General features: G+C 39.8%; 1 protein-coding gene across 7 annotated transcripts in view; it reads right to left on the bottom strand.

The window, feature by feature from the left end:
• megf11 (multiple EGF-like-domains 11) overlaps positions 1 to 26,484 on the bottom strand; it is a 79,590-nt gene that overhangs the window by 44,749 nt on the left and 8,357 nt on the right. For 4 of the 7 annotated variants that reach the window (XM_026175829.1, XM_026175836.1, XM_026175831.1 and 1 more), the window contains exons 2-7: positions 18,191 to 18,319; positions 14,955 to 15,063; positions 13,616 to 13,717; positions 13,135 to 13,235; positions 8,863 to 8,955; positions 8,682 to 8,702 (exon numbers count right to left, since the gene is read on the bottom strand). In XM_026175829.1, coding sequence (XP_026031614.1) covers positions 8,682 to 8,702; positions 8,863 to 8,955; positions 13,135 to 13,235; positions 13,616 to 13,717; positions 14,955 to 15,055 — 418 coding nt within the window. In that variant the 5' untranslated portion in view covers positions 15,056 to 15,063; positions 18,191 to 18,319. The remainder of the gene's footprint in view (positions 1 to 8,681; positions 8,703 to 8,862; positions 8,956 to 13,134; positions 13,236 to 13,615; positions 13,718 to 14,954; positions 15,064 to 18,190; positions 18,320 to 26,484) is intronic. The other 3 variants (XM_026175832.1, XM_026175833.1, XM_026175835.1) reach the window with 1 other exon arrangement.

The raw sequence follows: 26,484 nt of genomic DNA, 5'->3' as shown, positions 1-26,484 counted from the left end.
AAGAGTCAGCAGAAGGAACAGTGATATTGATCCATGGACCTTAACCCTCTTTTTGTTCTGTGGCAGAGGGCGAATTTGTCATTCATACTACAGTATGCCTGTGCCTGAAATGGAAGTGAGTCCCAGAATTATAATACAAGGGAATGTTTAAAGTGTGAAATCACATGGTGTCAAGTTTCTTTGCTAATCTAATTTCTCAGGAGGGACTCATCACTTTGAGGATGCGGGTGCCTGAACCAGTAAGTCAGCATTTTCTGTCTTTTATCCATCTAAACTCAATTGAAAGGTCTTAATGAAGTGCGCAGTACAGGACATGATGGACTCCTATAGGTAGGTGTGCTTTTTTTTTCTAAACATTGTACTGGTTGGTGATGTGTGCTCACCCAATCAGGGCAAAAAGACAATTTTAGTGGCACTGACGACTAATTTTAGATGAGCGTCTGCAGAACACAGATTGGATCATCATGAATACATCCTTGTGTGGGGTAACGATTACATTTCCTCTAAAATTTCCTTTGATCCTTATCATCCAGATGCCCTTTTGGCAGTGGTTAAATCCCAAGCTACATCTCTTTGTTCCAGTTAGTATGCCCTAGCTATGTGATAGCATATCTTTGCGTTTTGTCTGTTTCCTTTTTTCTTTGTGGCAACAGCCATCAATTTAATTGAATTTCTTGGCTTTTAATGTCTGCATTACTCTAATCAGAGAAGAGTAGAGTTGTTTATCTCGACCTTGGTAGAATTAGCAGAGGGTATTTGTGGAGATGTAGAATTAGCAGAGGGTATTTGTGGAGATGTTAATGCACAAACAATTCTGCAAGATCGTAACCTCAGCTTTTATTGATCAACTAGTCCAAGGTGCTTATAGACTTTCCTGACACTGCCATGCACTCAGGAACTGTCTCACACACACACACGCACAAAAAAAAAAAATTCTTGCGACAAGCTGCAGTAAACTCACACCAAATATAAACAATAGTTTTATTCTTTTGTCAGCCTTGTTTGCGGGTGGATAATTTTAAGATGCTACCACTGGCTAATTCATCAATCACAGACAGTAGAAAGATAGGGCTTGTACCAAAGTAGGGTCCAGGGAAATTTGCTATCTCACACAAACAACATGCAATATAACCTTCTGAGAGGGTAGCACGGCTGCAGGCGAGGCAGAACACAGCGGAATGCAAAATACAACCCCAAATACCCTAGGGCCCGGAGGCAAATTTGATTAAAAGTTTGTTTTTCTTCACTCTCAACAAACGGAGGAGCTCGTCGATGCGGCACTGACAGTTAATTGGACTTGGCAGGGCCACGAGTTCATTCGTCAGCATTGTGTGGGGCTGGCCTAGGAGGAGCAGGACAATCGATGTCCCTCAGGACGGCCTGTAATCACTGCAACACTCCAATGAAGTCCAGGGTTAAACATCAGGAGATTGCAGGTGCACCAAAGCATCTGAGAAAGACTACTAATATGTTCCCTCTCCCAAAGCAAGGCAAGGACACAGCAACACAGCACCCAAAGGACTGTGGCGATCCTCAAGCTATTATTCTTATCATAATGATCATGAGTCCAAGGTCCTGAGAGGTGATTGGGGCATCTATTACTAATACTTTGCTAATAAAATGTGATATCTGTATATGCGGTACAAGGCAGAAGATATATGTGAATGTGTGTGGATATGATAATTTACCCTTTATTTGTGCTTTCAACTTAATAACACTGAAGTATATATGTTTATAAACCCCATTAAATCTTGTGAAATTTAGCATATGTACTAAGAATAACTATCTGGGTACTGGGACTGACACAAGAGCTCAGTCTGAGGCGTCACAAAATGAAGCATGGGATATTAAAGCAGAAAGCACATTTCTACTACACAGATGGGAAAGATGAACACAAATAAATCATGGCAAAAAAAAAAAAATTCATTCCATGATTCTAGCTGCTTTATTGGGTAAATACGGAGAATTCTCAGCTTACTAACACAAAAACATAAGCAATCATACTAACAATAATCATACTTGAGCTACATTCACAACAGCTGACAGGCATATTCAAACAATAATACGACATCATGACTTTTAGAAGTCAAATCATCATGGCTGATGATACTACTACATACTTACTGGGGGGCAAATGACTACAAACATTTTTTTAAGACCATGAGGAGTCTGGCCTTCTCAGGTTTTTGAAGCCACTGGTCAGAATAGAAAAATAATGACACCGATGGATGGGAGGAGTTTTGTCAATTCTGTAGAGACCTAACAACACAGATCCACAGTGCATTTTGACACCATGTGCAACTGTATCCAATACTCAAATGACTGAAACAAACAACGCATTAGGCCAGAAAAATAAGGGTGACTTATAGGCTGTAACATGATCCTAAAGCTGCTTTGTTCTGCATTAGTATTCAGGAGATATCTTATCTCTCTAAACTGTTATCATAGCATTTCAGCTATTTTAGACACACTGACCTTCTCTTAAGGACAGGAGATAAGGCTTTTTAATGTCCTTATTAAATCAAGCCATCTATACAGGCTCTCAGAGCTGGGTGGTGTGTTCCAGGAGTCCTTAACTCTCTCTCTCTCTTTCTCTCTTACTGACTAATGACAAGCATGAGGGTGATAATGACCCTCGGAACTTCATGTTATACCATCCTAACCATCACCATGCACCATGAGTATGACATCCACCTGCTTTTTATATGTGAAATACTAAGAATTCATACATGCATCTCTCTCTCTCCTCTCATATATATATATATATATATATATATATATATATATATATATATATATATATATATATATATATATATAAAATCACAGTATGCAGCAGACATATGGATGTACATCACATCAAACCTTGAAGCAGATGGGTTACAGCAACTGGGTGCCACTCCTGTCAGCTAGAAAAAAACAATTAAGTTGCCTAATCTGGTAAATGTCCTTTATCAATGTCTCATTCAGATGTTAGGGAGAGAATTTGGTGTAAACAACATGACATTATGGATCCATCCTGCCTTGTTTTAAAACTTCAGGCTGGTTATAATGGTGTGGGGAATATGTTCCTGGCACGCTTTGGGTCTCTTAGTACCAACTGAGTATTATTTAAACATCACAGCCAGCCTGAGTATTGTTGCTGTATTTTTTCCGACCATATCCATTCCGTTATGACCACAGTGTACCCATCTTTAGATGGCTGCTTCCAGCCTGCTGATGCGCAATGTCACAAATTTCAGATTATCTGAACAATGTTGAGTTCACTGTTCTCAATTGGCCTCCACACTCATCAGATCTAGACAGATAAGATAAATAGATTCTATCTATCACACGCATACATACAAAGATACATACCTAACCCCCACCACACACACACACACACACCTACACACACACATACACACACACGTCAGGCATTCTCCCAAAAGTAATGGAGCAGTGAGCTCTTGGGGAATAATAAATCCTGCTTAATGGGATGGTACAAAAAAATCTTCAGAGGCTGGCAAAGTCAATCTGCATGCTTGGCCAATGAGGCTTGTATGTACAGAAAGTATAAGAGACATGTAAGTGTGTGTGTGTGTGTGTGTGTGTGTGTGTGTGTGTGTGTGTGTGTGTGTGTGTGTGTGTGTGTGTGTGTGTGTGTGTGTGTGTGTGTGTGTAAAAGATTATGATTATTGTACTCAGTGAGAACATTTTTCAGTAATGAATATTTAATTCATTTTGGATGTGTGCACGTGTGTGTGTGTGTGTGTGTGCTTGTCAGGTTGTAGCCAAGAATGCTGTCAGCTGTGGTGTGTGCGCCACATTTCATTTGATGGACTCAATATCAGTCAGTTGAAGTCTCTGCACAGTGATTTACACTACACATAAGTCACACGAGTCAGTGTGAGGCATGCAGGGAAAGATCTGAGAGGCGTGCTGTCTGAAGCACGTCCTGAAACATCTCTTTCAGAGCCCGAGCAGCGGCATCCACATGGTTTAATCTTTTCTGTTTAACAGTCACCACTGGGTTTTAAAATTGCACACAACCAACTCGAATTACTAAAGTTAGCATGCAAAGTCCTTCTTAAGTTCTAAATAGCAAGTAATGGACTATTAGTGAAATAAAAAGTTTAACAATTTGTGCTCACTATTTCAACTGTCCAAGACTATAGTTATATATTAAGTTGTTAGAGTTTTGCTTTTGAATGCAAGGCACTACAAATTTTTCCTAACTGCACCCAAATAGTAAACAGAATGACAAGATATATATATCAAAGTTAAGATCATGTGGACCTTTATTGTTAACTGCACAAATTAAATAGGAAGTCGCCCACATTACCTGTTCCACAAAAAATTTCACAATGCCCCCAAGTGGCAGTGTGAAGCTACAACATGTATATGCAGGCCTACAAAGCTGTGTGTGGAACATATATACATAGAGACTACCAGCACGCTACCATGTCGGGACCTTAAGCACAGCTTTTGCATACTTGGCAGTACACAAAATGGCTCCACCATCCACAGGGAACCCGGAGTCATTCACAAAAACAAACCTCTGCGAGCACAGTAGGCCTCAACTGCACTGATGCAAGCACACACTTGCACAGCGGCATGAGGCTCTATAGATCGGTCCGTCTTCTGTCCCCTTGAGAAAAACTGTTGCCTGGGCGCTTTGATCTATCAAAATGAATGAGGCAGTTGGCATCGACTGAAATAAGCAGCAAGGAACCCACTTCAGAATGATAGAGTTAGAATATTTATAGTTCTCCAAAAATGCCTCTTTACATGCTTGTATAATGAGGAATTCAATCGATGTGGACGTCTTTTTAAAAACACGATTCACTTTTTTTGCTTGCTGTTGTTGACGTGCAGCCGTCATCTCAAAGAAAAGTGACTTGTTGAAACACACATGCTCACAAACAAACGTTCAACACTCTGTCTCTAAGATTAATGAAGGGAGAAGTTTCGGGAGCAAAGTAAGGTGACATTTGGAGTGATGTGTCAAGTGAGAGTGAATCTCTGTGTGCTATGCCGATGTTCAATGTAATTCAGTCCCTTGGTCTTTGACAGCAATGCATATCAATGTCCTGCTGCTGTGGGATTGGAGAGAAACCATCTGGCTTAGGTGCTCTTCTGAGAATAATGTGTAAATACTGTCGACGTGTGCCAGAGGGAGTCCTCGTGAGAGTGTTTTTCAAGTCAAAATGAAGTTTAACAGCTTCTGGTCTGTTGGTCTTGGTCGGGCTACTCTTTCGTTTTACATCTACAGTTGTTGGGGCAAAACAAGCTAACAAAGCTAAAAGCACAAATCATTTAATTCTGTTTGAGCCACATTACTGTGATTGCAATCCCAAATTCCTAAATCCAATAAAAACAAATCATTGATTTAAATCCATAAAAATGGACAGTTTTAGTGGTCAATTAGCATTTGTAACATCTGATCTGGTGCAGCATAGCATAAAAAAGCCATTCATCAGCCACATTTATCAATTAACCATGTGTATAGCACACACAGCAATAGCTGCTTTGCCATCTGAATACATGAGGGAGGAATATGTTACCTCATGGGCCACGGCTGACCAAACACATTAGATTTGGCTGTTAAGTGTGATAGATTTCTTTTTAGAATGCAAGGGAAGCTTTGCGGTTAACAAACCTGAACTACTTCTTGGACTTTCCAGATACTTATATCGGTGGCATTGATTCTTAGAAGCTCTGCACAAGTGGGCGTACATTTTCCACCACGATAGGGGAAAGAAATCTCCAAGAAGGCTGAGGAAAGAAACATTAAAAGCTTCATATGCACATTTCTTCTCCCCGAGCACCAGGAACATATCATTATCTGACTGAATCACATGAAATCAATGATAGTGCTTCATTGCACCTAATATTTTACAAGCGATGGCAGTCACGGGTAAATATACCTTACGACATCTATCTTGATCATTCTTTTTATTTGAAAGCTGTTATTACTGTAGCAAACAGTGACCCGGTGTGACAGACTCATCAAGAGGGATTAAATCACAAGAGCTGAAAAATACACGGAAATAAAGGAGGGGAGAAAAAAAAAGGACCAGGTCATTTCTCTGCAACTTCACGAAGAGTCTACTGCTAAACCCAAGAAACTCATAAGAGTCTCTAAAAAACTTTATATAGATTTTATTCAATAAACTGATAATACTCTACAAAGATTTGATTTCCCGTTTTATCTCATACTGTGTGCTTCTTTTTTTACGCTAACATCTAGTATATTTGCTGCAAACTACAACCAATAACAGCAGTAGCATACATCAGAAATCTAAAATGACTAAAGACATACTGTTCGGTCCCATGAGCAGAGCTCCATCTATCTGAATTGCCATTGCAAAAATAAATAAATAAATAAATCTGCTGCTGTCCCTGCTTTATTGAACCTAATATTTTTTGTCCATTTTTTTTATTTACATGGTGGAATTCCTATTGTGAACATTGTTATTTCTCCAAGACAAACCCTACTGACAAAACAAAGTATACACAGTGGTACAGAGAGGACAAATAGATGCATTTCAATATGAAAAGAAGAGAAAGCAAAAGAACAGACAAAACAAGCACAACATTGGGGGGAAAAACAGACAAAAGCAAACATTAACAGGTACAGGGCACTCTTTCAATGCCCTAAACTGTTAAATTAAAAAATAAACAACTGACTCATGACAAGTGATTAGGAGAACATTTTCAAGACCACGTTCCACAAACACAATGTGCAGACATTAGAGCAATCACACTAACCAACAGCGGCAATTAATCATTCATCACTCTGGGAAAACAAAGCCTCCCCTCAAAATACTCAAAATCCACACATGACAGAAAGCAAGCATCACTCATTTGCTTTTTCTGTTTTATGTGTGGTCCACATCTACCAGTGTGTCCTTGAGATGAGTCTGAGACACCCCGGGACTCGAGGCAGGTCACAGGGCAGGTCTGGTCTCAGTGGGAATATAGCTTCAGGCCGAGAAAAAGGATGAAATGTTTTCTGGCTACAGCAGGTGGACAACAGCAGGCGAAAACAAAAAAACAAACCAAAAAAACCCAAAAGAAACCAGGCTAGATCTCTCTTCAGCCTTCACCACCACTCCCAGCACAATTTACTGACTTTCTCCCACCTTATCGCCTTCCCTTTTCTGGCAACAAACAGTGCAACTCTTTATTTCCACCACCTGACCCATATACAAAACTGTTTCCTGGTGGGTGCTGCTCCAGAAACAAAGTCCAAGCCTTTGATCCAGCTCCAGATCATTGGCTGAAAGGCTGTCACTTCAGCTTTAGACCGCACAGCATCCCACGGCAGCTCTTCATCTCCAAGCCTGGACGGCACACTTTTTCTTTTTTTTATTTTAATCACATTCACAAATCCTTTGTCATATGATGAGCTCATTTTGCCTTCTCACCAGCTATGGAATTGGCTTTTATGTGAACACAAACACCTCAAGTCAAACATAATAGTGGTAAAATAAACAGCAAATAAAGCATGACATTGATTGTGTTGGAGCTGATTTGGTGTTAATGTGTGTATTTCAGCCCACTTGTGCCATAATATGAAGCCTGCATCCATTTGCATAAAGACTTTTACCTAACCGCCTCATCTGTCTGTGCTGAGCGAATGCAGAATTTACAGTGAAAGACAAAAAAAAAACCATGCTGCACCATTTACACGAAGGAAAAAGAGGGCAGATTTAATTTAAAAATTGGCACACATTCCTTATTTCGACAGATGAAAGCTCGTAAATGAAAAAACCTGGAATCATGCCTGGTATGGAAATCTAAAGTTATGAATAATGCCTCTGTCTCAATCATCAAGTCTGTTTTAACAAGGTGGATTAGCCAAGCGCCTGCAGGCTCAAACGCACACACGGCTGCACTCCTAACCAACTAAGAGTGGGACAAGAGTCCCCGAGGGCCCTGAACCTCACACATCCTCCCTGTTGGACCCTCACCAGTCTGTAGGAGTGAGCAGCAGCAGCAGCAAACAGCTCAGGCTTGTCATTTATGCCCATGAATCCACCTCCGATAGGCCACTGCTGCTGCGCAGGCAGCTGATTTACACACAGTTGCTAATCAGCGAATGGCTCTCCTGCTAATGAAAACTCATAGATCTATACAATAGCACTACTGATTTGATTTTATCTGCCATAACTCATTCCTAAATATGCAACGGTTAAATGCAACTGGGAGTGGAGAGTTGAAGTTAAGAATTAGAGGTCAGAAATGTTGATGCAGGAAATGGTGATATGTTGCCATGGCTATTGCTATATTTGCCCTAAGTATAAAAGGCCTTCTGTATCTACATTTCTCTGCCGGCATACGTTTCACAAAGGAGAAAATAGACTCTTCCCTCCTGCCTGGCCTCAGTGACACTCCAGCATTTAGTTGATTGCAGGATGAATATGTCTAACTCCACCCTCCCATCCAGCTCTGGGTGCTGAGGAAACCCCAGTAAATAGAAGACCAATACAATGGCTTGTTTCAGCTTGGCACTGATTCATCATCGCACTGAACAAGCCACGGGCATCAGTCTAATCATGATTAAGACCATAACAGAGAGTTTGGTAGACACGGGGGGAGGGGGGGGGGGAATGCAACCATCCATCCATCCGCTATATTCATCAGGCAAATCACTTCCACTTCCAGCAAATGAAAATGAATTCATTGTAACTTACCTGTTCCATTGGCTGTGCTTGCTAAGAAGAGAGGATACAAAGCTGAGCAGCTTTGAGGTAGATGGGCATTGTGGCAAAACACACTGAGAGCAAAGTCTTATGGACTAACTGGCTGTGAAGCCATTTAGAAATAAATGGGTCTAAATGGTTAACTGGAAAATTAAAAGAAAAGTGCCCTCACCACTGGAGCAGTCCAGTCCTCCCCATCCGGGCTCGCACTGGCATGTATCGGGAGACACGCAGCGACCGTGGACACACTCCTCTGTGCACAGAGCTAAAATAGACAAAGACATTTCCTCATCAGCACAGTTTATAATTGCATTGGAACACACACACACACACACACACACACACACACACACACACACACACACACACACACACACAGAGTGTAAACCGTCATTAAAGCACTAATAAACAGCATAATGAAAAGCACCAAGATAACAGCTGAAAGAAAATGGCCCATAAAACTGAACACTCAATATCTCCTGAATACCATCAAAGGACTGAATCTTAGCTCTGGCGCTCATATTTAACATCCATCTCAGCTACTTGACAACAGGCTAAACAATTCGTTAGCAGCCAAAGTCCTTGGTCAACACTCGGTTTATCATGTAGCTTTACTTTCCACAATGACTCGCTATCGGCAGGTCGAGGCATGACGGAACAAGCTGTAAATCCTCCCTAATTTGATCAGCCAGTGCTTTGTCATATAGTGATGCTTTAATGTAGCAGGTCCAGGCACTGCAGTGTTTACTAAGTATGCAGTTTTCTTGATCATTCATATTGAACAACACAGCGCCCAATTGATTGGGCTGGCATTAGTATTCTTGCAAGTGTGTTCACAAGAGTTGGATTTTTTTTTTCTTTGAGCTGGAAAATAAAGTGACCCATGTGGATTTATTTTTTCCACAGTGTTTCAAAGTAAGAAGGAAAAGGATGACAAAAATAGGTACTTAGCATTAATAACTATATGGCAGCCAAGGTCATCTGGCCAACAGGGTTAAGACAGACAGGCTCTTATCTGAGGAAGGAAACACGACGAGAGAGAAACTCCGCCTGATGGGAATCAGCAGTCCTCTAACATGGCCTGTGGAGGGATAATACGCAATCCAAGGGCGGCAGAGCAGACAGTCCATGCCCTTAACTGATCAGAGCTCATCCAACACTCCAAGTTCTGCTTCCTTTGTTCCTTATTTTTTTGTGATGTGGTCAAAAGTGAAAAAGGGACAGGGGATAGCATCTAGCAGTTTTTTTTCTTAACAATATAAGTCCTGTGTTCAACACTATGGCACCCATGCTGCAGGCACAGAGGTCAGGAGGAGCTGGCTGCAGGCCTGAACAGTGCCGCTATAGATTATCACTCAGTCAGGCTTCGATTAAGCTCCACCACCAACTCAAAAGATGCAGCAGGAAAGGAGAAATAGGAGTGAACGCCAGACAGCAACAAGCTGGCGCTAATCGCAGAAATGCTCCCACGGCAAAAATGGTAAACCAGAGATTGAAAGATAATTCAGGGCAGATTTTCTGAACATCACTCTGGCAGAGAACTGTCTAATTACAGTAAGCCAGCAAAAAGAAAAGGGGGAAGAGCTTCAACATTTGTGCTGACGAAGGTAGTGAGATCGACTACCTGTAATCAATGGGCCCACAGTATGCAGAGTATTCAAAGAGAAGAGGAGACGAATTCAATGTCACCACGATGAGTTGATTTCGTTTAGTTTCAATCAGCAAATTCTGATCAGCGAGAACAGGGAAATGCAAATGTGTCACATCCTTTAGAAAAAAAAAGAAATATGGAAATGAAGTTTTGAATATGGGAGAAAGGATAAAGCGCACCCTTCTCCTGAGATCTGAACCGGTGTACTGAAGGGATGGCATAATAAAGTAGGAGGTAGGTCTTTCATTTTAATTGAAATTCATGAATCACTCTGCCTAACTCATGTCTAAGGAATCTGTTGGAAAATTGAGTCTTTCATCTAGATAAAAGGCTAATCTAACTCATTATGCAGAGGTGTTATCAGGACGGGGAACAATGGAGCTAATTGGTGATTGTCATGCAGTGTTAATAAATTTAATATTTTTACCCAGGAAAACCGCAATCTTTTAAAATGTTGGATATTATAAATCTTTACTGTCCCTTCCTGTTGTGGAAAGCTTTCCTGCAGTAACCAAAAGGAAAAAAAGGGTCTACCAGTGCCATTTTTTTGCCAGTGTTTATGATTCTTGTAGTCGTAGTGCTTTGTAGTGGAAAACGCTTGAAACGAGGTGATGCAGCTGATGGTTGAATCATTCTAAGACAGATGCCAGCAGAACCTATCAAACAACTTCCTGCATAACTTCTTTTCCGGGCCTCTGTCTAGCACAGAGACGATTTATTTTAAAACTGTCTTTGAAACATTAAAAAAATGCAACAAAGCCAAAAATGAAAAAGAAATCACAGGCACACGATCCCTTTCTGGAGCCAAATCTCATCATCTTACTGATGGTGAAAGCTCAAATGTGAAACTTATCAAAACCCGACTAATTCTGCAGCGAAGGTCTTTTTTAAAATGGACAGGCAAGAGTCACGCAGGAGTCATCTGGCCTAAATGTTTTGCGAAAAGAGAGACTCAGAGCCCCGCAGAGCCTGTCAGCCTCAGAAGATATTACGAGCTGTTGTCATTAGTGAGCTCATCTTGCTTCCTTTGCACAACTGTAATAATCATGCTTATTAGGTGGGAAATGAGTTCCTCACATCCTCTACATAGACTAGTTACATATTAAGCTAATGACTTACGACAGATCAAAGGTCACAGAAATAATAAACACCTCTCATTGGAAACTTCAAGCACTAATTAGAAAAAAGCAGATCAAAGTTCAGCGTATCACAGAGCGCCTTGACAAAATGTTAAAAAAATAAAAATCACTTCTTACAGACAAAACGAAACACAACAACAAACAAAGAAAAGGCATCTTTCAAGAGTGTCGGAAGCATTAGCATTTTGTGTGTTTCTGTAATGCTTGCTCCACATCCCCAAATTCATTAACTGCCTCTCACTGGAGCTAATGTGAGTGCTGATGTGGTGCCATATGACAAAAAAAAAGAAAGGAGGCAGGATTAAAAGGCAAACCCTCTTGAAGCTTTTCTGACTCTTAATGAAACAGACTTCATGGGGAAAAGCTACACTAAACTAACAATACACAAGGGAGGGATATTTTACATTCAGTAAACAATAAAATGTCTCGAAATAGATGACTTGAGTTAATTTTGGTTCGATTTCCTCTATAATGCTCCCTTTTGTCACTGCATGCAAAACAGCTTGGGGAGTACAAATCTCTTAATCCTAGTAGTGAGAGTGCTAGGATTAAAAGAGAGCAGTCTGCAAAGCCAGCAAAAAGCAAAAACTGCCCTCTTGGCCCCTATCAACTCAATCTCCTCTATTCACCTGACACAGGCCGCAATGGCCTGATACTGTATTATACAAAAAAATAAAGCACGCTTATTGATAAAGACGAGCCAAATTCAAGAGGCGGCATCGCAGTTAGCAGATTCACCTTGTTAACACCCTGAAAAGACTATTAATGAACAAATGTCTCTGTTGTCAGTTAAATGGTTAATGAATACATTATTGATCAGTCTGCTCCTCACTTCTCCAGACTCCCATATAATCACACGGGGTCTCACTCTTTGTTGGCTGACTTCCTGGGGAGCTGTTACCCCGAGGCTAGGAAAGCTTAGACAAGGACAAGCTCAGCTGTGGTCAAAGAGCACACGGTGGGGTTACTATATCAGAAGCTAGCTTATGTTGCAAAAGATGATGAAAACTATTATTGAAGACCAATTTTAATTAAATTCTTTTTTAAGGCAAATGAAATATTCAGTGAGGTCAGCGTAACAAATACTGTGAACAGCTTGCAAAAGTGTTCAGTTGAATGCGTGCGAGTGAAATTATACATTGAAGCTATTGAATTGACAGTGAATGACTGTTTTAAGCGCACTGTTACAACCTAATTTTCAAGGCCCTTGCTCTTTTAAGTTATTGAAGTCTGTTGTGGTTTTATGGTGGGTGCTATACATCCTTGGTCTGTAACCAGTATGCTCTCGGCTCGTTAATTTTTCTCATTGTTATACAACTTCAATTAAGCTACTCTAACAGAAAGAGCAAAGCAGGGAGCAGACCATGTTGTAAAACAGTGAGTGACCTTATTAAATCATGCTCAGTCATTTTAAATTGACTTAATCCGCATATTATACATGGTGGCACGCTAGCAAAGAAGGCAAGAGTGGACTGCTATTGAGGGATCAGACAGGAGACTTGGGCAGCAGCGGCCTGTATGGAAGTTGCGTCTTTACTTGCAAGCCACTCAGACTAAAAATCAATCCTAATATTTTATTTTCTTAAAATCTCCTGCAGATACAACCTGAAATGTCGTGAGCAAAGACTTAGGAATTAAAAAAAGGTGCACTCACGAACACACAAGTCTCCGCTTTCAAAGTAACCAGGGCAACACTGCGAGCGGCGCCTATACATGGTCCTCACTCCCCGCCGGTAAGCTGTCTTATAGCTGATCCTGAAAAAGCAGACACACAGGGACAGCTACGTGAGGTAAAGAGTGATCCTTTCTGAAGGACAGGAAACAAACAAACTCGAAACAGTAACTTAATGTTTTGTTGTTATTTGTCATTTTATCAAAGTACGCACAGAAAAATCATTCTTAAGTGGAATTTTACCCCCAAATAAAAATCCGCTTGTAGGAGGTCTCTGTTTACTCATTTAGTTGATGGAGCTATCAACCTTGATGAAGCAATTAAAACATAACGTCTTCAAAACAACACAATTACAGTCACTGGCATCCTCTGGGGGTACAGTAAAGGTCGTGCTACTTATAACAAAAACAAAAAAACAAGTAAAATATAATAAGGAAACAAATTCTGAGACCTACAAACTCACCTGTGCTTTGTGCATTTAAACCAGTTGAGGATGTCTGTGCATCTAGTGTAATAGATCTGGTCGAATGGGTGAGCATAGGATTCCTGGACAGTCACCGCATAGCTGAAAGACAAATGTTTAAGGACACCAGTTGCAGAAAAAAGGACTGTACCATACTTTCTTGTACTCTGGCTTATTATTTCTACCCCTTTAAATTGTGGTAGAGATTTAAAATGTATTCTCCTCTAAATTTTAGATTCGGATGCTGTGCTCTTTACTTTTTACATTTATTTGACTCCTAGAATTTTCAGCATGGTTTCTGTTTAAGATCTTAAATGTAAACAAGCGCCTGTTAAAATCTTGAAATGCCGGTCCTATAGTCTCCAATAATTTTGGCTTTCAGTCCCTGCCACAGGCACAAAGAAAAGCAGCCATTAGTCTCGGCTTCTTGTCATCTATTAAATGTCTGAGTGTTGTAATAAGCTCTACCTAGGAGAAATTTACCCTTTGAATTTTTTACATGGTTTGACTTAAATAACAATTTTAGAAAAAAATGATGAAAGGTGGCATTATTTAAAAAATATTAGAGGGAAGTCAAACATTTTAAATATTTGAGCAGCCAAACTTTGTTTATTTTTCTTTTTTGTGAATCATCACAAAAAAATCATTTTTTAAATCACTTAGACCTAACCCTACCCTAACCCTATTAAACTGGGTCAGGTTTTACCAGCTATAGCAATAAAATGCTAGTTATTAAGAATCAGAAAGTCACTGATCCCATTTTCAACACAGTGTCGTTTTCCTGCATAGTGAAGCTTTGACTTTAAAATAAAGGGTATGAAAACGCTAAAAAATAGTTGATATTTATGATATATGGTCTGCGGATATTGGAGGACCTAAAAGCCATAACCATACTGCCCACTTAGGGAATCCATTTCGATGCCAACAAGGTGGAACCACAAAGTACCCTCACCTTGGTCAGGCAATAATCCAGATAATATATCTTCACAGCTTTCTTTCCTCCCCTTTGCGCCACAGACAGAAATTATTCCTGCTTATTTCTCATAAGTGACACTGCCCAGCAAAGCTAATAATTATTCAGGCTCTGTGGCATTCGCGATTGATTGGGATGAGAGTACACTGATCAATCTGCCTGTGTATTTCATTTGAAGCAGCAGCACCTCCCATCTCTCCGAGCTTGGCAACTTGAGCCGCTGTGAGATCAATACTGCTGTATGGACTTTGACAATAGATCAGAACTTTGGTTAAGAGAAGATATACTGAAAAAGTTTCAGAAGTGACAACGTCACTCATACGAATCAGCGTTTTCAGACGATTAAATACAAGGGAATGTGCTTACCTCTCCCAGTGGCTGCAGACATTGGGGTCATCTGGGTTGAGACTCAACGCACTGGTGGTGAGCGCAAGGAGCGAGGCCAGCAGAGGAACTGATGACCCCATCCTTCACTCTAAGAAGGAAACAGGGAGGAAATGTAGACAGTTGGGTGGTAGATGATAATTTCATTACATTTAAAGGAATAGTTTGACCTTTTAAAAACTGGCTTATTTTATTCCTGAGAGGTTTATCACATTAAGCTTCATTTGCTTGTTTGTATGTTAATGTGTTTTGTGTATAACAAGCTGCTTGAAGCTAATTGCCCCTAGTGGGATTAATAAACTTGTTTGTATTATATTGTGCCAGTTTGTTCGGTAAGGCTGATGTAATTGCAATTTCCAGGTTCAAATGCTTTTGATGACAAACACAAGCGTAAACTCTCCAATTGATTCATCAATACTCTGAATACTCCAGTATTGTGATTGTCTAGCAGTTATCTCAGGTGGAATAATCAAGGGTACAATATAAGCATCAAAAAATAACAGTATTTAGAGGTTGGGAATCAAAAGGTTAGCAATAGGCTGTGCAGTTGGTCTGTAGGTTTTTGGACAATGACACCAGGTTTAATGTTGAGCTCGATCACAGCTGTTCAGACCTTTCTATTTGTAAGTGTCCTCACTTTTTGGGACTCTTGTTTTATAATGGTAGACATTAGAGATGCATGAGTGGCGACACAAAGTTCCCCAAAGTAAACCATGGGGGATAACTGTGAAAAAGTTTTTATATCAAACAACCTAATCAGACACTTAAATCACCCTCACCCAGATTAACATGGACATAGCTAACAAAGGGAAAGAGCACCGAGGCAGCTGCAAGTCAGCAGCCTCGGTATTAGCAAAATGATCAAAGAAGTTATGAGGAAAATGATGGATGAAAAAAAAGAAAAAAGGGTTGGTGTCTGGTGAATTTAAACAAATTGGAAAAATATGTAAGTGCAATTTGTTTTGTTATACAAACTTGTTGCACCTGCTTTTGTTTGAGGTAAAAATATATCAGGTGAATATTCGTGTACAACAACTCACGTTGACTTAATTATTTATACCTTTTTTCAGTAGCAGAGAATTGTTTTGGAAATTGTTTAAAGAAGAGAAGATTCTGTTTCTTTCTGTAGTTTTGGGGAAAATGTAAAGTTTAATAATTTATTTTATTATGTGAATAATATTTTACACTGAAGAAAAGTCGTTTTTTTTTGTTTGTATATGCTCTCATTTGTCATTCTTAGAAAAAAAATTGCAATTGGCAAAAAGTCAGTATACGCATGTAAAAAAATAAATAAATCAGAAATTTCAATCAAAAACGTACAACTGGTGAATCTCTACTGCATATGGATGGTTACCATGGATATGGCTATTGACTAAATATACAATATATCTGGGATACTATTGTTTTGTGGGACTTGAAGTTTGACTTAACTGGACTATTTAACTCTCAAATACACCATAGCACTTTGTCCTCTGAGGTACTTAAAAGGACACGAAACCTAAATTTTTAAATATCATTATTTTTTCAAACCCTTTAGTGGTAACTCTGCCATAGAGTAAGACTCAACTGTGCTAAGCTAAGCTGACCAGCCGTTAGCTATAGTCCCCATATAGTGGTGCATTTTCTTAGTTTATTTCCCATAAAAAACACACCAAACTATTTTATTTAAGTAGTTTTCACCTTGAAAACACTGTGTGTTCAATGGACACCTACTGTAGCAGCAACCTTTGGACCTTCTGTATAGACGTAAAGTGTCTCACTTGTGTTTTCTAGGAGGCAGCTTGCATGCCATTCAGAAACAAAAACAGGAAAAAAAAACTTTTTATTCCACACATAAGAAAATGGAATTCTGGTTATATATATTTTTTATTTATTTATTTTTTAGAAAGAGGGGCAATACATATTAATGAACATTTTAACAAATGTAAATATGCCAGATTATAGCCTTGGGCTAATTTCCATGTGCAGACCCTCTGCTTTGCATAGCTTTGTTGGTAAACTGTGACAGTCAGAAAACTATTGCTCCATGTCCTTGATGACCTTCTAAGATGCATGTGCTGGCCCACCAATCTACTACATCTGCCTAAACAGAACAGATTCACAACAGCCAGACGAATTAATGGAGTATAATATCCTAAATCACAAAATAAATTTACATAATCAAGATCAACCATTACAATTGGTGCAAATAGAAGATCATAATAAAATATTTAAATGTGGCTCAAGCAGAATATTGGGCTAAGTTATCTATGGCTCTAATATCTACAGAAATGAAACCACCCAGTGACAGAGACAGACAGGCTGTTTACTCAATCAGGATTTTTCATTAGGCAGAAGAAGAGCACATATCATCAACAAAAGTGACAATGACAGATTAGGTATAGAAGTCCAGGTATAACACGTGCATGACTAACACAGCAAATTTCAGTTTTGCACAGTAGTAATAAAATACACAAGTACGAAGTACACGGAAAATGTTACAGCGTGGCATTTTGAGCAAAAATAATGAATTGTAATAAATTCAACATGATGCGTCTTTGTACAACTCAACATGTAGTAATACATCCATGTGTGGGCTGCGTGTGCTCTGCATGTGGTTTGCCGTGTTATGGGGATGTGTTCAATACTTCAGAGTGACTGTATCCAATAACGCACAAATTCACATGTTCAGCTAATCTTCTGCATTGATAGATGCATAGATGCATGTAGTTCACTCACATGTGAAAGAAAATCAATCAGAGCTCCACTTCCTCTGAGCAGCAGTTCATCTGAACAGGCAGAGGTTAAAGCCATGTTCATTTCCTTAACAGGATGATTAATCAAGATACACATGTGTTATGGGCTACAGCTGCTCTCATATTCAAGCGCTGCTCTGAAACAGTCGGGTTATACGCTACTACAGGGACACTGCTTGATGAACCAGAAAGCTTTTACTGTTTCTTTGATTAGACCATCTTCCTCTGCCATTTAATCTGAATGACTGTGGACAAGCTCAATATTTTTTTTATTTATTTTTTATTGTTCTCAATCACTAGTCTGAAAGGGGGTTAAGAGGTAATAAAATTGGGATTATCCTAAATATGTGGCAAGATTAAACAAATCAATGACTATTAGTAAGCTTTAGAGTGTGGTCTGCAAGCAAATTAAGTGCCACAGTGCCCTCAAATGAGGAGACAGTGACAGATCTAATAGCCAGAGGCGTGTGGCCTAAAGCTCACCTAATGTTGCAGCCTGTGGTCTCTGGGTGTTTTCGGTGGCTGCTGAGGGGGCTCTGGAAGCAGAAAAAACACAGAAGTGCCAGTGCGCACACATACACTTGCTGGGTGAGGTGATGACAGGTCGCAGATCTGTGGGAGAGAAGAAAAATAATGAGCTTATGATGACACACAGAAGACACATGCTTCCTTGCTCGCTCTCACATGGACGCACGCACACAAACTCATAAATTTCTTATGGGATCAAGAGTCTCAACAGGCATATAGTTCAACAAAAGCTGCTCTTGAAAGGCCAGTTTACGCTGCGCAGCCTCCACATTCGAGCACACGGTTCTCATTTCCACCTACCTGGTATCCACATCCACACTAACTTACCCACAGGAATAAAAGCCTGCATTAACTCAAGAGGGGCTAATACAATGAACTCTCTTCACGTTTCAAACTCTGTGAGTGGTTTGTCCACAATGTGACAAGATCACATTAACTGTGATCATTAACAAAGCCTACACAAGGTTTATTGCAATAATTTGGAGAACATTCATGTGTTTATCATTTTTCTCATTACATGGCTTTCGCTGGGAGGTCAGAGTGTAGGTTTGAGATTTTTTCGTCCTTCATTTGCTATGAATTCTAAATTAAGATGCAAACACAGCCACAACAAAATAAAGGCTTAATAAATACTTTAACATCATTTCTTATTCATGTAAATAGTTTCCAAGGCCCGGCGATGAGAGGGAAGACTAAAGAATTACTGTAGGTCCCCTTATTACGTCTGCTGAACATTAAGTCAGACTATGCTAGTCTGAAGCAATTTTAAATCTGCAGCACAATTATACAGCCGGTCAACAAATACAAAACAATGCACTCCCACTGTTATTACAACAAGCATCAAGAGAATGCTTGATTTGATTGGGTTAAAATTATCACCGTAATTATTAGGTTTGTGGGGAAAAATAATCAATACAGCATAGTATTGCAATATTTTGTCTATGGATATTATGTTGACAGAGACACCAAATATTGATATTTTATTAAATAAATTAAAATACTGTGGGAATGTTAAGAACAAGCCGGCTTGAGTAAGCTTTCATTAAATTAGCTGGGTGCACTTAGCTTGACAAAGCTATGCCTATATTCAGAGCAAGCTAATGGGTCAGTCTCACAAGTAAAAAATAGGATGGAAATCTTGCATCTACAATAAAAGGAACAAAAAAGAAAACTCCGTGGCTACTTTGTGATTGTTTTGAATTTTTTCACCAAACTGTTGATGGTGTTGCACACTATTGATCACAAGGTCGGCTTAGAGGAGGCAAACTTTCTCCAAACAGTCACAGTCTCACTTGGGATGACTGCAGTCACACTCAGAGACGTTGTTGAAGGTTTGCAAATAATCACTAATCTCTAATTTAAAAAAGGTGACAGATAGCCAACATGTTGCCATCAGTTTGAATGAGTCTTTGTCAATGAGCCAACTTGAGGGGACTCGGCTGTAGGGACTGGTTGTAGTCCGGTTATATTTCTATAGGACAGGAAGGCTGCTGTGCACAAATGTAACAGTTAAATGTACATTTCTGTTATTTGTGAGTTTCCATCTATGTAAACAACAGATGTGTGATTTTCGATGATTTATCACAATTACAAGCTGTATTATCAAAAACAGATTGGATGTAATAGCCAACTTGATCCCATTTGGTTGCTGTCAGACTGATATCAGGCTGACTGTCTCTTATGGCAACATTTAAAATAACAGTCTCATTTTGCAGCAAAAAAAAAAAAAAATGACTGAAGTGAGATCGTTTTTTGTTTTTTTTTAAACCATCAAAGGCAGAACAAAATGCAGTGGCCAATTTTGATTGGAAATCAAACCCTACGTGGAGATTTAATTCCAAATCCTAGCAAATCCTGTTAGATTTGGACAAAATCTACCTCCAGTGAGATATATGTGTGCAGCGCAGCATGCGTCAGGAACAGCTTAGTGACATTAAAAATGTGAATGTCAAGGACAAAGACCTAGTTAACATTTTGCAATGCCTAATCACATGTTTGCTATTTCCCTTAACATGGATTTTAACATTAGAATGCATTGTTGGGGGCAAGCAACACGCCCTTTAATTAATGTTGAATAACTTCTCTTCATTGCTGATTCTCCGTACAGAGAGCACTGAATAAAAGACAAGCTGGATGAATATGACGGTTATCACTCGGGGCTCTCCTGTATGACTTCGCACTGTATCTGCTCAAATCCCTGAAAATAGATTCCCTCTTTTTTGACGAGAAAAGTGTTTACACCAACAAAATGCTCTCCAGAGACCTCACTCAACCTAAATGTATTTCACTTCTGCTCGTCACCACTTTGATTACTGTGACAATGAAACCTTCCCACCGCTGTGCTGCTCCCAGTGAAAAAACAGCTGAAATAGCAACATCATTTAGGTATCGAGGTTAGACGAGTGCAAAGAACAAGCGGCAGAGTATAGTGAAGGTGTGTGTACGTGATTATATGGACTTCTGAATCTTGACAGGAACACCCGCAGTTTACATCGGACACCTGCCTGCAGAAACATTAAGTCCGATGAGACGGAGCCACCTTTGTCCCTTGCACTGCCTATCAGCGGGGACGTCTGCGTGATTAAAGTCATGTGTCTTCAGTGTGTGACTTATTAAAGTGCAGTGCAATTAACCACCCTGTCCCCTGGCTGACCAACTCCTGCACTCTTCCATGAATGATGCTCAGCAGGCATGACTGACTAGCACAAGTTAGCTCACCTCCACTCTGTGGACCCCCTGCCGCTTTCAGGACCTTCTTAGTGCTAAATTTATCACAATGCTCTGTTTCCGCTAGCGTGTGTGAATTTACATAATCAAAAGCAGTCAACAAAAACAATGGCATCGCAGCCTTATCTGAGGCAGCGTTAGAGAACGCCGATCAGTCACGAGCTTCAGCCTGTAACATGTCTTTGCACAATCAGCCTATTATCACAACTTCAAGCGGAGGGCTCGTATACAACTTTTATGAGAATTCTTCCAGCCGCTCAATCTGTTTTGTAATAACTACTGAAGGATTCCCGCAGCAGCCTAATCTGAAGTGATCTAAAGGTTACAGCAGTAACCACGCAGCACAGAGTGCCAATGAGATAAGCCCCACTGCTGGCCACCTCTATCTCTTGCTGGGGGCTGTGAGTCATTAGGAGTCAGGCCTCATTACAGAGGCCACAGTGTGGCACACTGTACGCTCTGGTTCCCCTGGTTTCAGCCAAATACCTGAGTGTTAAGAGGCCAGAAAGAGATGGTTTCTCTGCAGGTACAACAAAACTACAAAAACTAGGTTCTAAAATCTGCTTATGAGTTGTATATTTGTATGTATATTTCAAAGCTTTATGAGTGTTCTAATGAGAACCAATAGTAACTATAATCTGAGGGTACTGGTGCTTTATTTTTGAGCATTTGCTACTTTATAATCAATTATATTCAAAGTTAAATTATTATAAATACTTTTGGTAGCACGTTATAATAATGTTGCACTATTAAGCATTAGTAAGGTATTAGCAAGTGCTTCATTCATCATTTATATAGCATTACTCCTCCTTAGTATGCCATTTATAAAGACAGATATATTATTAAGACTATGATTGGCATCAGAGTGTGACATTATTAATATATAAAGTGCTACAGGTAGTAGTTACTTTGCTGACTAAATTTGTGACATCTTTATGTTTTCTACATATTTTTTGTCTGTGACCTAAATTGCTATAGATTTAACAGTTTTTTATTTCAAACTTGCCTCCGCCTCAAATCATGAGACTAAAATACTGTTTCCCGTATCATATACCTATTAATAATATCAAATAATATTAGTATAATAACAGTTTGCTTCCAACAGGACCAACATAATGAGTGCTTATGTTTAAGAATAGTTTCCTAATAACAGGAGTGACTTGATTGCACGTTTGAATGCTGGTGATTTTTACATTTTTGTATTTTTACTTACGTATTTTTTTTTGTTTTTTGTTTTTTTTGTTGCTTCACATTACTTGTTCTGTTCCTCTCTATACACAAATCACTTTAAAGAGACTAAGTGCATGCACTAGCATGGCAAGAGTACTGAAGTCATAAAGCCCGAGAGAGTGTTTGTCGCTGCATTTATGGGAATCTCAGTAATGCTGACAGGATGAAGTGGAGCCAAGGCAGCAATGCCTTATACCTGATCTCTCTCTCTAGGGTACTTCTCTATTTATTACACTTCAGTGATTAGGAATGCCAGCTTGACATGATCCAGCCAAGGATTAATTTCACAATCTCTCAATCTCAGGCTGGATACTCGCCATAATACTGCTTAGTTATGGTTATGGACATTAGCAGTTCAACTCATTTCTGAGGACAGAGGGCATACTGTGTTCAGATTATTTTATACAGGCCAGAAAAGAATAGTTCCCCCTGCTTTAGCTATAGGCATTTGAATAAGATTTTTCAATCAGTGAGTGAAGATGGACAGGAAGACAGACGCGCAATATTCCTATTATTAATATGCATTAATATGTATGTAGTTTCCCACGAAAAACTGCTGCTTCTTGCTGCCGCAGCACCTCACTGTACATTGTGCCTCTGGCGAAGTAGTGTATTTAAAAAACAAAAGATAGACAAAAGCAGCCATTTTATTTTCAGCGGACTTTATCTTAAAAATTGGCACAATCAGTCTTATTGAGATTAGCCTGATTCGCATCCTCAAATGAGTTTTTTGTTTCTCACTTTATTTCAGACTTTTTTTTATTATTTCAAATCCACACGTAGATAAGGAAAATAACAAATTATCTGTCCAAACATTATTTCAGCCTAAGTTTAAAGAGGTACTGTAGTATATTTGTGCTTCCACAAAGCACAACAGGTTGGGAGAAAGAGCCATAAGTGAGGATAACTATACATATACTCCTTAGTATGGATCAAAAGCCCTTCCCTTTACTGCTGGCATTTACTACTACCCCTCCCACATCTTGCAGACTTGACATCCTGGGTTTGCAGTGCAGTTCTTCTCTTAAATATGTGACTTTCAACCCCAACGTGATGTTGCTTGTGTTATTGTTTTAGTTTAAAAAAAAATGATTAAAAATTGTTATGTGCAAAGTAGCTTCTCCAGTTTAACGATTTTCAGTAATTACATTAATTGCTATTAATTATTTAATTGGACTGTTAAACTTTCATTTTCAACTTGTTAGTGTTTGTTATGGTTGAAACTTGTTTTTGTTCCAGATTTTTGATCAGAAAAGTCCAATCAAGTGATTTGAATTCCGAATTTTAATGCAGTTATTCAAGCTGAGAAATTCAATTGTATGGCAGCAAATATTTTAGCCTATAGAAAACACACAATCTGAAGAGCTCATCTTGGGGTAAGTATCTGACACGCTAAATGACTGTAATGAAAGAACCATTAGCCGCAGGAGGACAGTTTAAATATATCAATATATGCATTTATTCTGGTATTGAATAGATAATGAGAGCTTAGTTACGTTGCCTTACGTCAAGCCTTCGTGCCAAGGGGCTCTACAAACTATTAATAAGCTCAAAACAATTACCTGGAAGTGTTGCCGAAGCCATGGGAATTACTGGGAAAGAGAGAGGAAAAATTAAAACATCCTCTGCTTTTAAAGTCTCATGTAGCAACAACAACATCCACGAATGTGATTTCACTTTGGCTGGTGAAGCACCTGGGAAAATGCTGTGCGTCGTTTAACAGAAGCTTAATTCTGCCCACATGGTTTATTCATGTGGCGACTGCTGATATCATGGTTCTCATAAATCACGCAGTGCGGAATGCTGGACGTCCATGCGCTCAGGCAGGGCTCACTAATCTCAACACCATCTTTCATCTGAATAACCTTGCCTTACCGCAGGGCATGCCAACACCAGACTCAGCCCGTTGGAGGGAGCCTGTCCTCATACTTTTATTTCTTTCACTCTGGGCACAAAGATTTTTCGCAGCCTGTCGGAGCAGACAAACACTGCCCTGTGTACTCCCATCCCACTTTCAACCACGGGCAATAATGAGAAATTGCTTTATAGACATCAGAGAAACTAATCTAGTCTAACGTTGGCTTTATGAATCTAAAATCAGACTCACAAGGGAGGAGAGCAGCACAGTCACTCCAGCCATCTGTTCAGAAGTGGTTCAAAGAAAGAGCAGAAAATGTGAAACTAATGTGAGTAAACATAATCATCACATCTCACTAATAAATCAAGAAACCCCTGTCTGTCTGTCCTTCACATATTTCACCAAATGATCTACATCATATTTAGCGGGTGTACTGCTGGGAGCAGGAGTAGGAGCACTGCAAGAGCTTGAGGTCATGTAGATGAGCTGTGGTCTGACCTTAGGGTTTAGCCACCTCTGACCTGACGCATGATGTCACAGGTGACACAAGTTTAAACCATTCACAAACATGCTCCTGAAAGTGGACCCCACTTCCATAGAGGATGAATGCAGGAAGGGTCTCGCTGGCTCCAGCAGGTTTAAATTTGCCCATAATTTTATGTGACAAATGATGCGTTCAGTGGGAATAGGCCATTATGGTTGATATGTGACCGCACAGATTATGCCACACTCCTCTGTGGCCTCATAACAATGTCACAGTTCAGATAACATGGTTAGTTGGAATAAACTTCCAATGAGTGTGATATCTAACTTTGCTGATGCAAAGATACCTGAAGGCTGTAGAAGGCTGACACTGCACAACCCAGTGCGCAGGTTTTTGCCCAAAACCTTCTTAGCTATGAGACAGTGCTAACCACTGCACCACTGAGCAAAGCACTGGTGACTATCAGATCGAGGACTCTCTATTCATCGATTTGCTGGCTGTATTGCTAGAAACCAAAGCAAGTACATTGCTGAGTTTAGGGACCGTTTTTTGATAAGTGCTTTGATTTTGGCTATGTGCTCCTGTTCTCCGGATTTTTAGGCAGACGTAGCACTTAAAGGCCCGTGAATAAGAAATCTATGGGAGACAGCGGCTTTCCACTGCTCCCTACAAAGAGCCAATCACCTGCTTTATAATGAAAACACACACAGATGAGGTTGAGGATCGTTTTAGCTGTGTGGTGGCAGGTGTGTCTATTTATTATAGTAAAGATATGGGTAAATGAACTATTTTTTTATTGGCTTAATGCTTTGCTCTGCTTGGATGATCATGTTGGCACTCTATGTTGGGCTGTAAATGAGGCAGTAATGCCGTGAAACTCTGCATGCATAGTAATAATAGAACCTGCTGAAAAAAATTTGACTGGTGATTGTATATGAGGTTTTTTTATATCTCATCGACCCATCTATTGCAGTTATGGCTCTAGCCTCACTAAATTGGGAGACTTGGGTGGCTTAGTCTTGTAAAAGATTGCTTGAAGGCATTACAGGGATAGCTGCTGAGTGGCAGGGACAGCTTCTAGAAGGTTAGAGTCATCACGTCGCCTCTGATACTAAGCATAATTGTCACATGCAAATGTATGGCATGATGCGACAATGTGATTGCATCGTAGGGTCTTTTGCTTGATTTGTGACCGCACAGATGATGTGACATTCTTCATAATGATGTCCTCAATTCGGATAACACAGTTTCTAAATAAATCTCCACTGATTATGACATCTGCCTCTGCTGACGCTAAAATGTCTCTGACAGCAGGCACTGCACTAATATAGATAATGGAGTACAGCGTATAGCAATTACAACGTCGTTTTTCTTGTGCTTATTCTAATGTCAAACTTTTTTTTTTTTTGGTAATTAATCATGTTTGGGTTCCTCACATAACAGGCATGGCACATACAGTCATAAACATGTCACCAATTACAAGCTTTAGGCAAGAAAACTAATTAGTGAAACAACATCACTTAATGAAGCAAAATAACAATGTGCCTGATGTCACATAGCTTTGCCTGCTGCTCAGAATAGTTTCTGTGTTTCGCCCTATGCTTTTAATAACAAACCCTAGGCATCATACTGACAGCCAAATGTTTTGCAGTGCCCTCTGCACCACGTCTGTTCTCTCTTCACAGCCTGGGCATGGCCTCCTGCCGCCACCAGGAGGAAGCACCAGTCATTCCTATATGCACCAGTAAAGCTTTCCTACACCACACAGACAATTAGCCAGCCTGTGACTGATTGCACGTAATGAGATCTATTGGAGAACAGTTGGACATCTTTGGGCAAATTAATGTGTGAATATTAGCCTGTTGAACCGTCTGCTCTCTCACCAGGATCATTCTCCAGTGGAGAACAAAACTGAACCACTGTAATATTCAGCTGCTCTCTGCCTGGCGG

This window comes from Astatotilapia calliptera, chromosome 7 (genome assembly GCF_900246225.1).
Source record: "Astatotilapia calliptera chromosome 7, fAstCal1.2, whole genome shotgun sequence".
NCBI classification, from domain to species: domain Eukaryota; kingdom Metazoa; phylum Chordata; class Actinopteri; order Cichliformes; family Cichlidae; genus Astatotilapia; species Astatotilapia calliptera.
The sequence above is the reverse complement of the archived record's forward strand: the minus strand, read 5'-3'. Positions and strand labels throughout refer to the sequence as shown.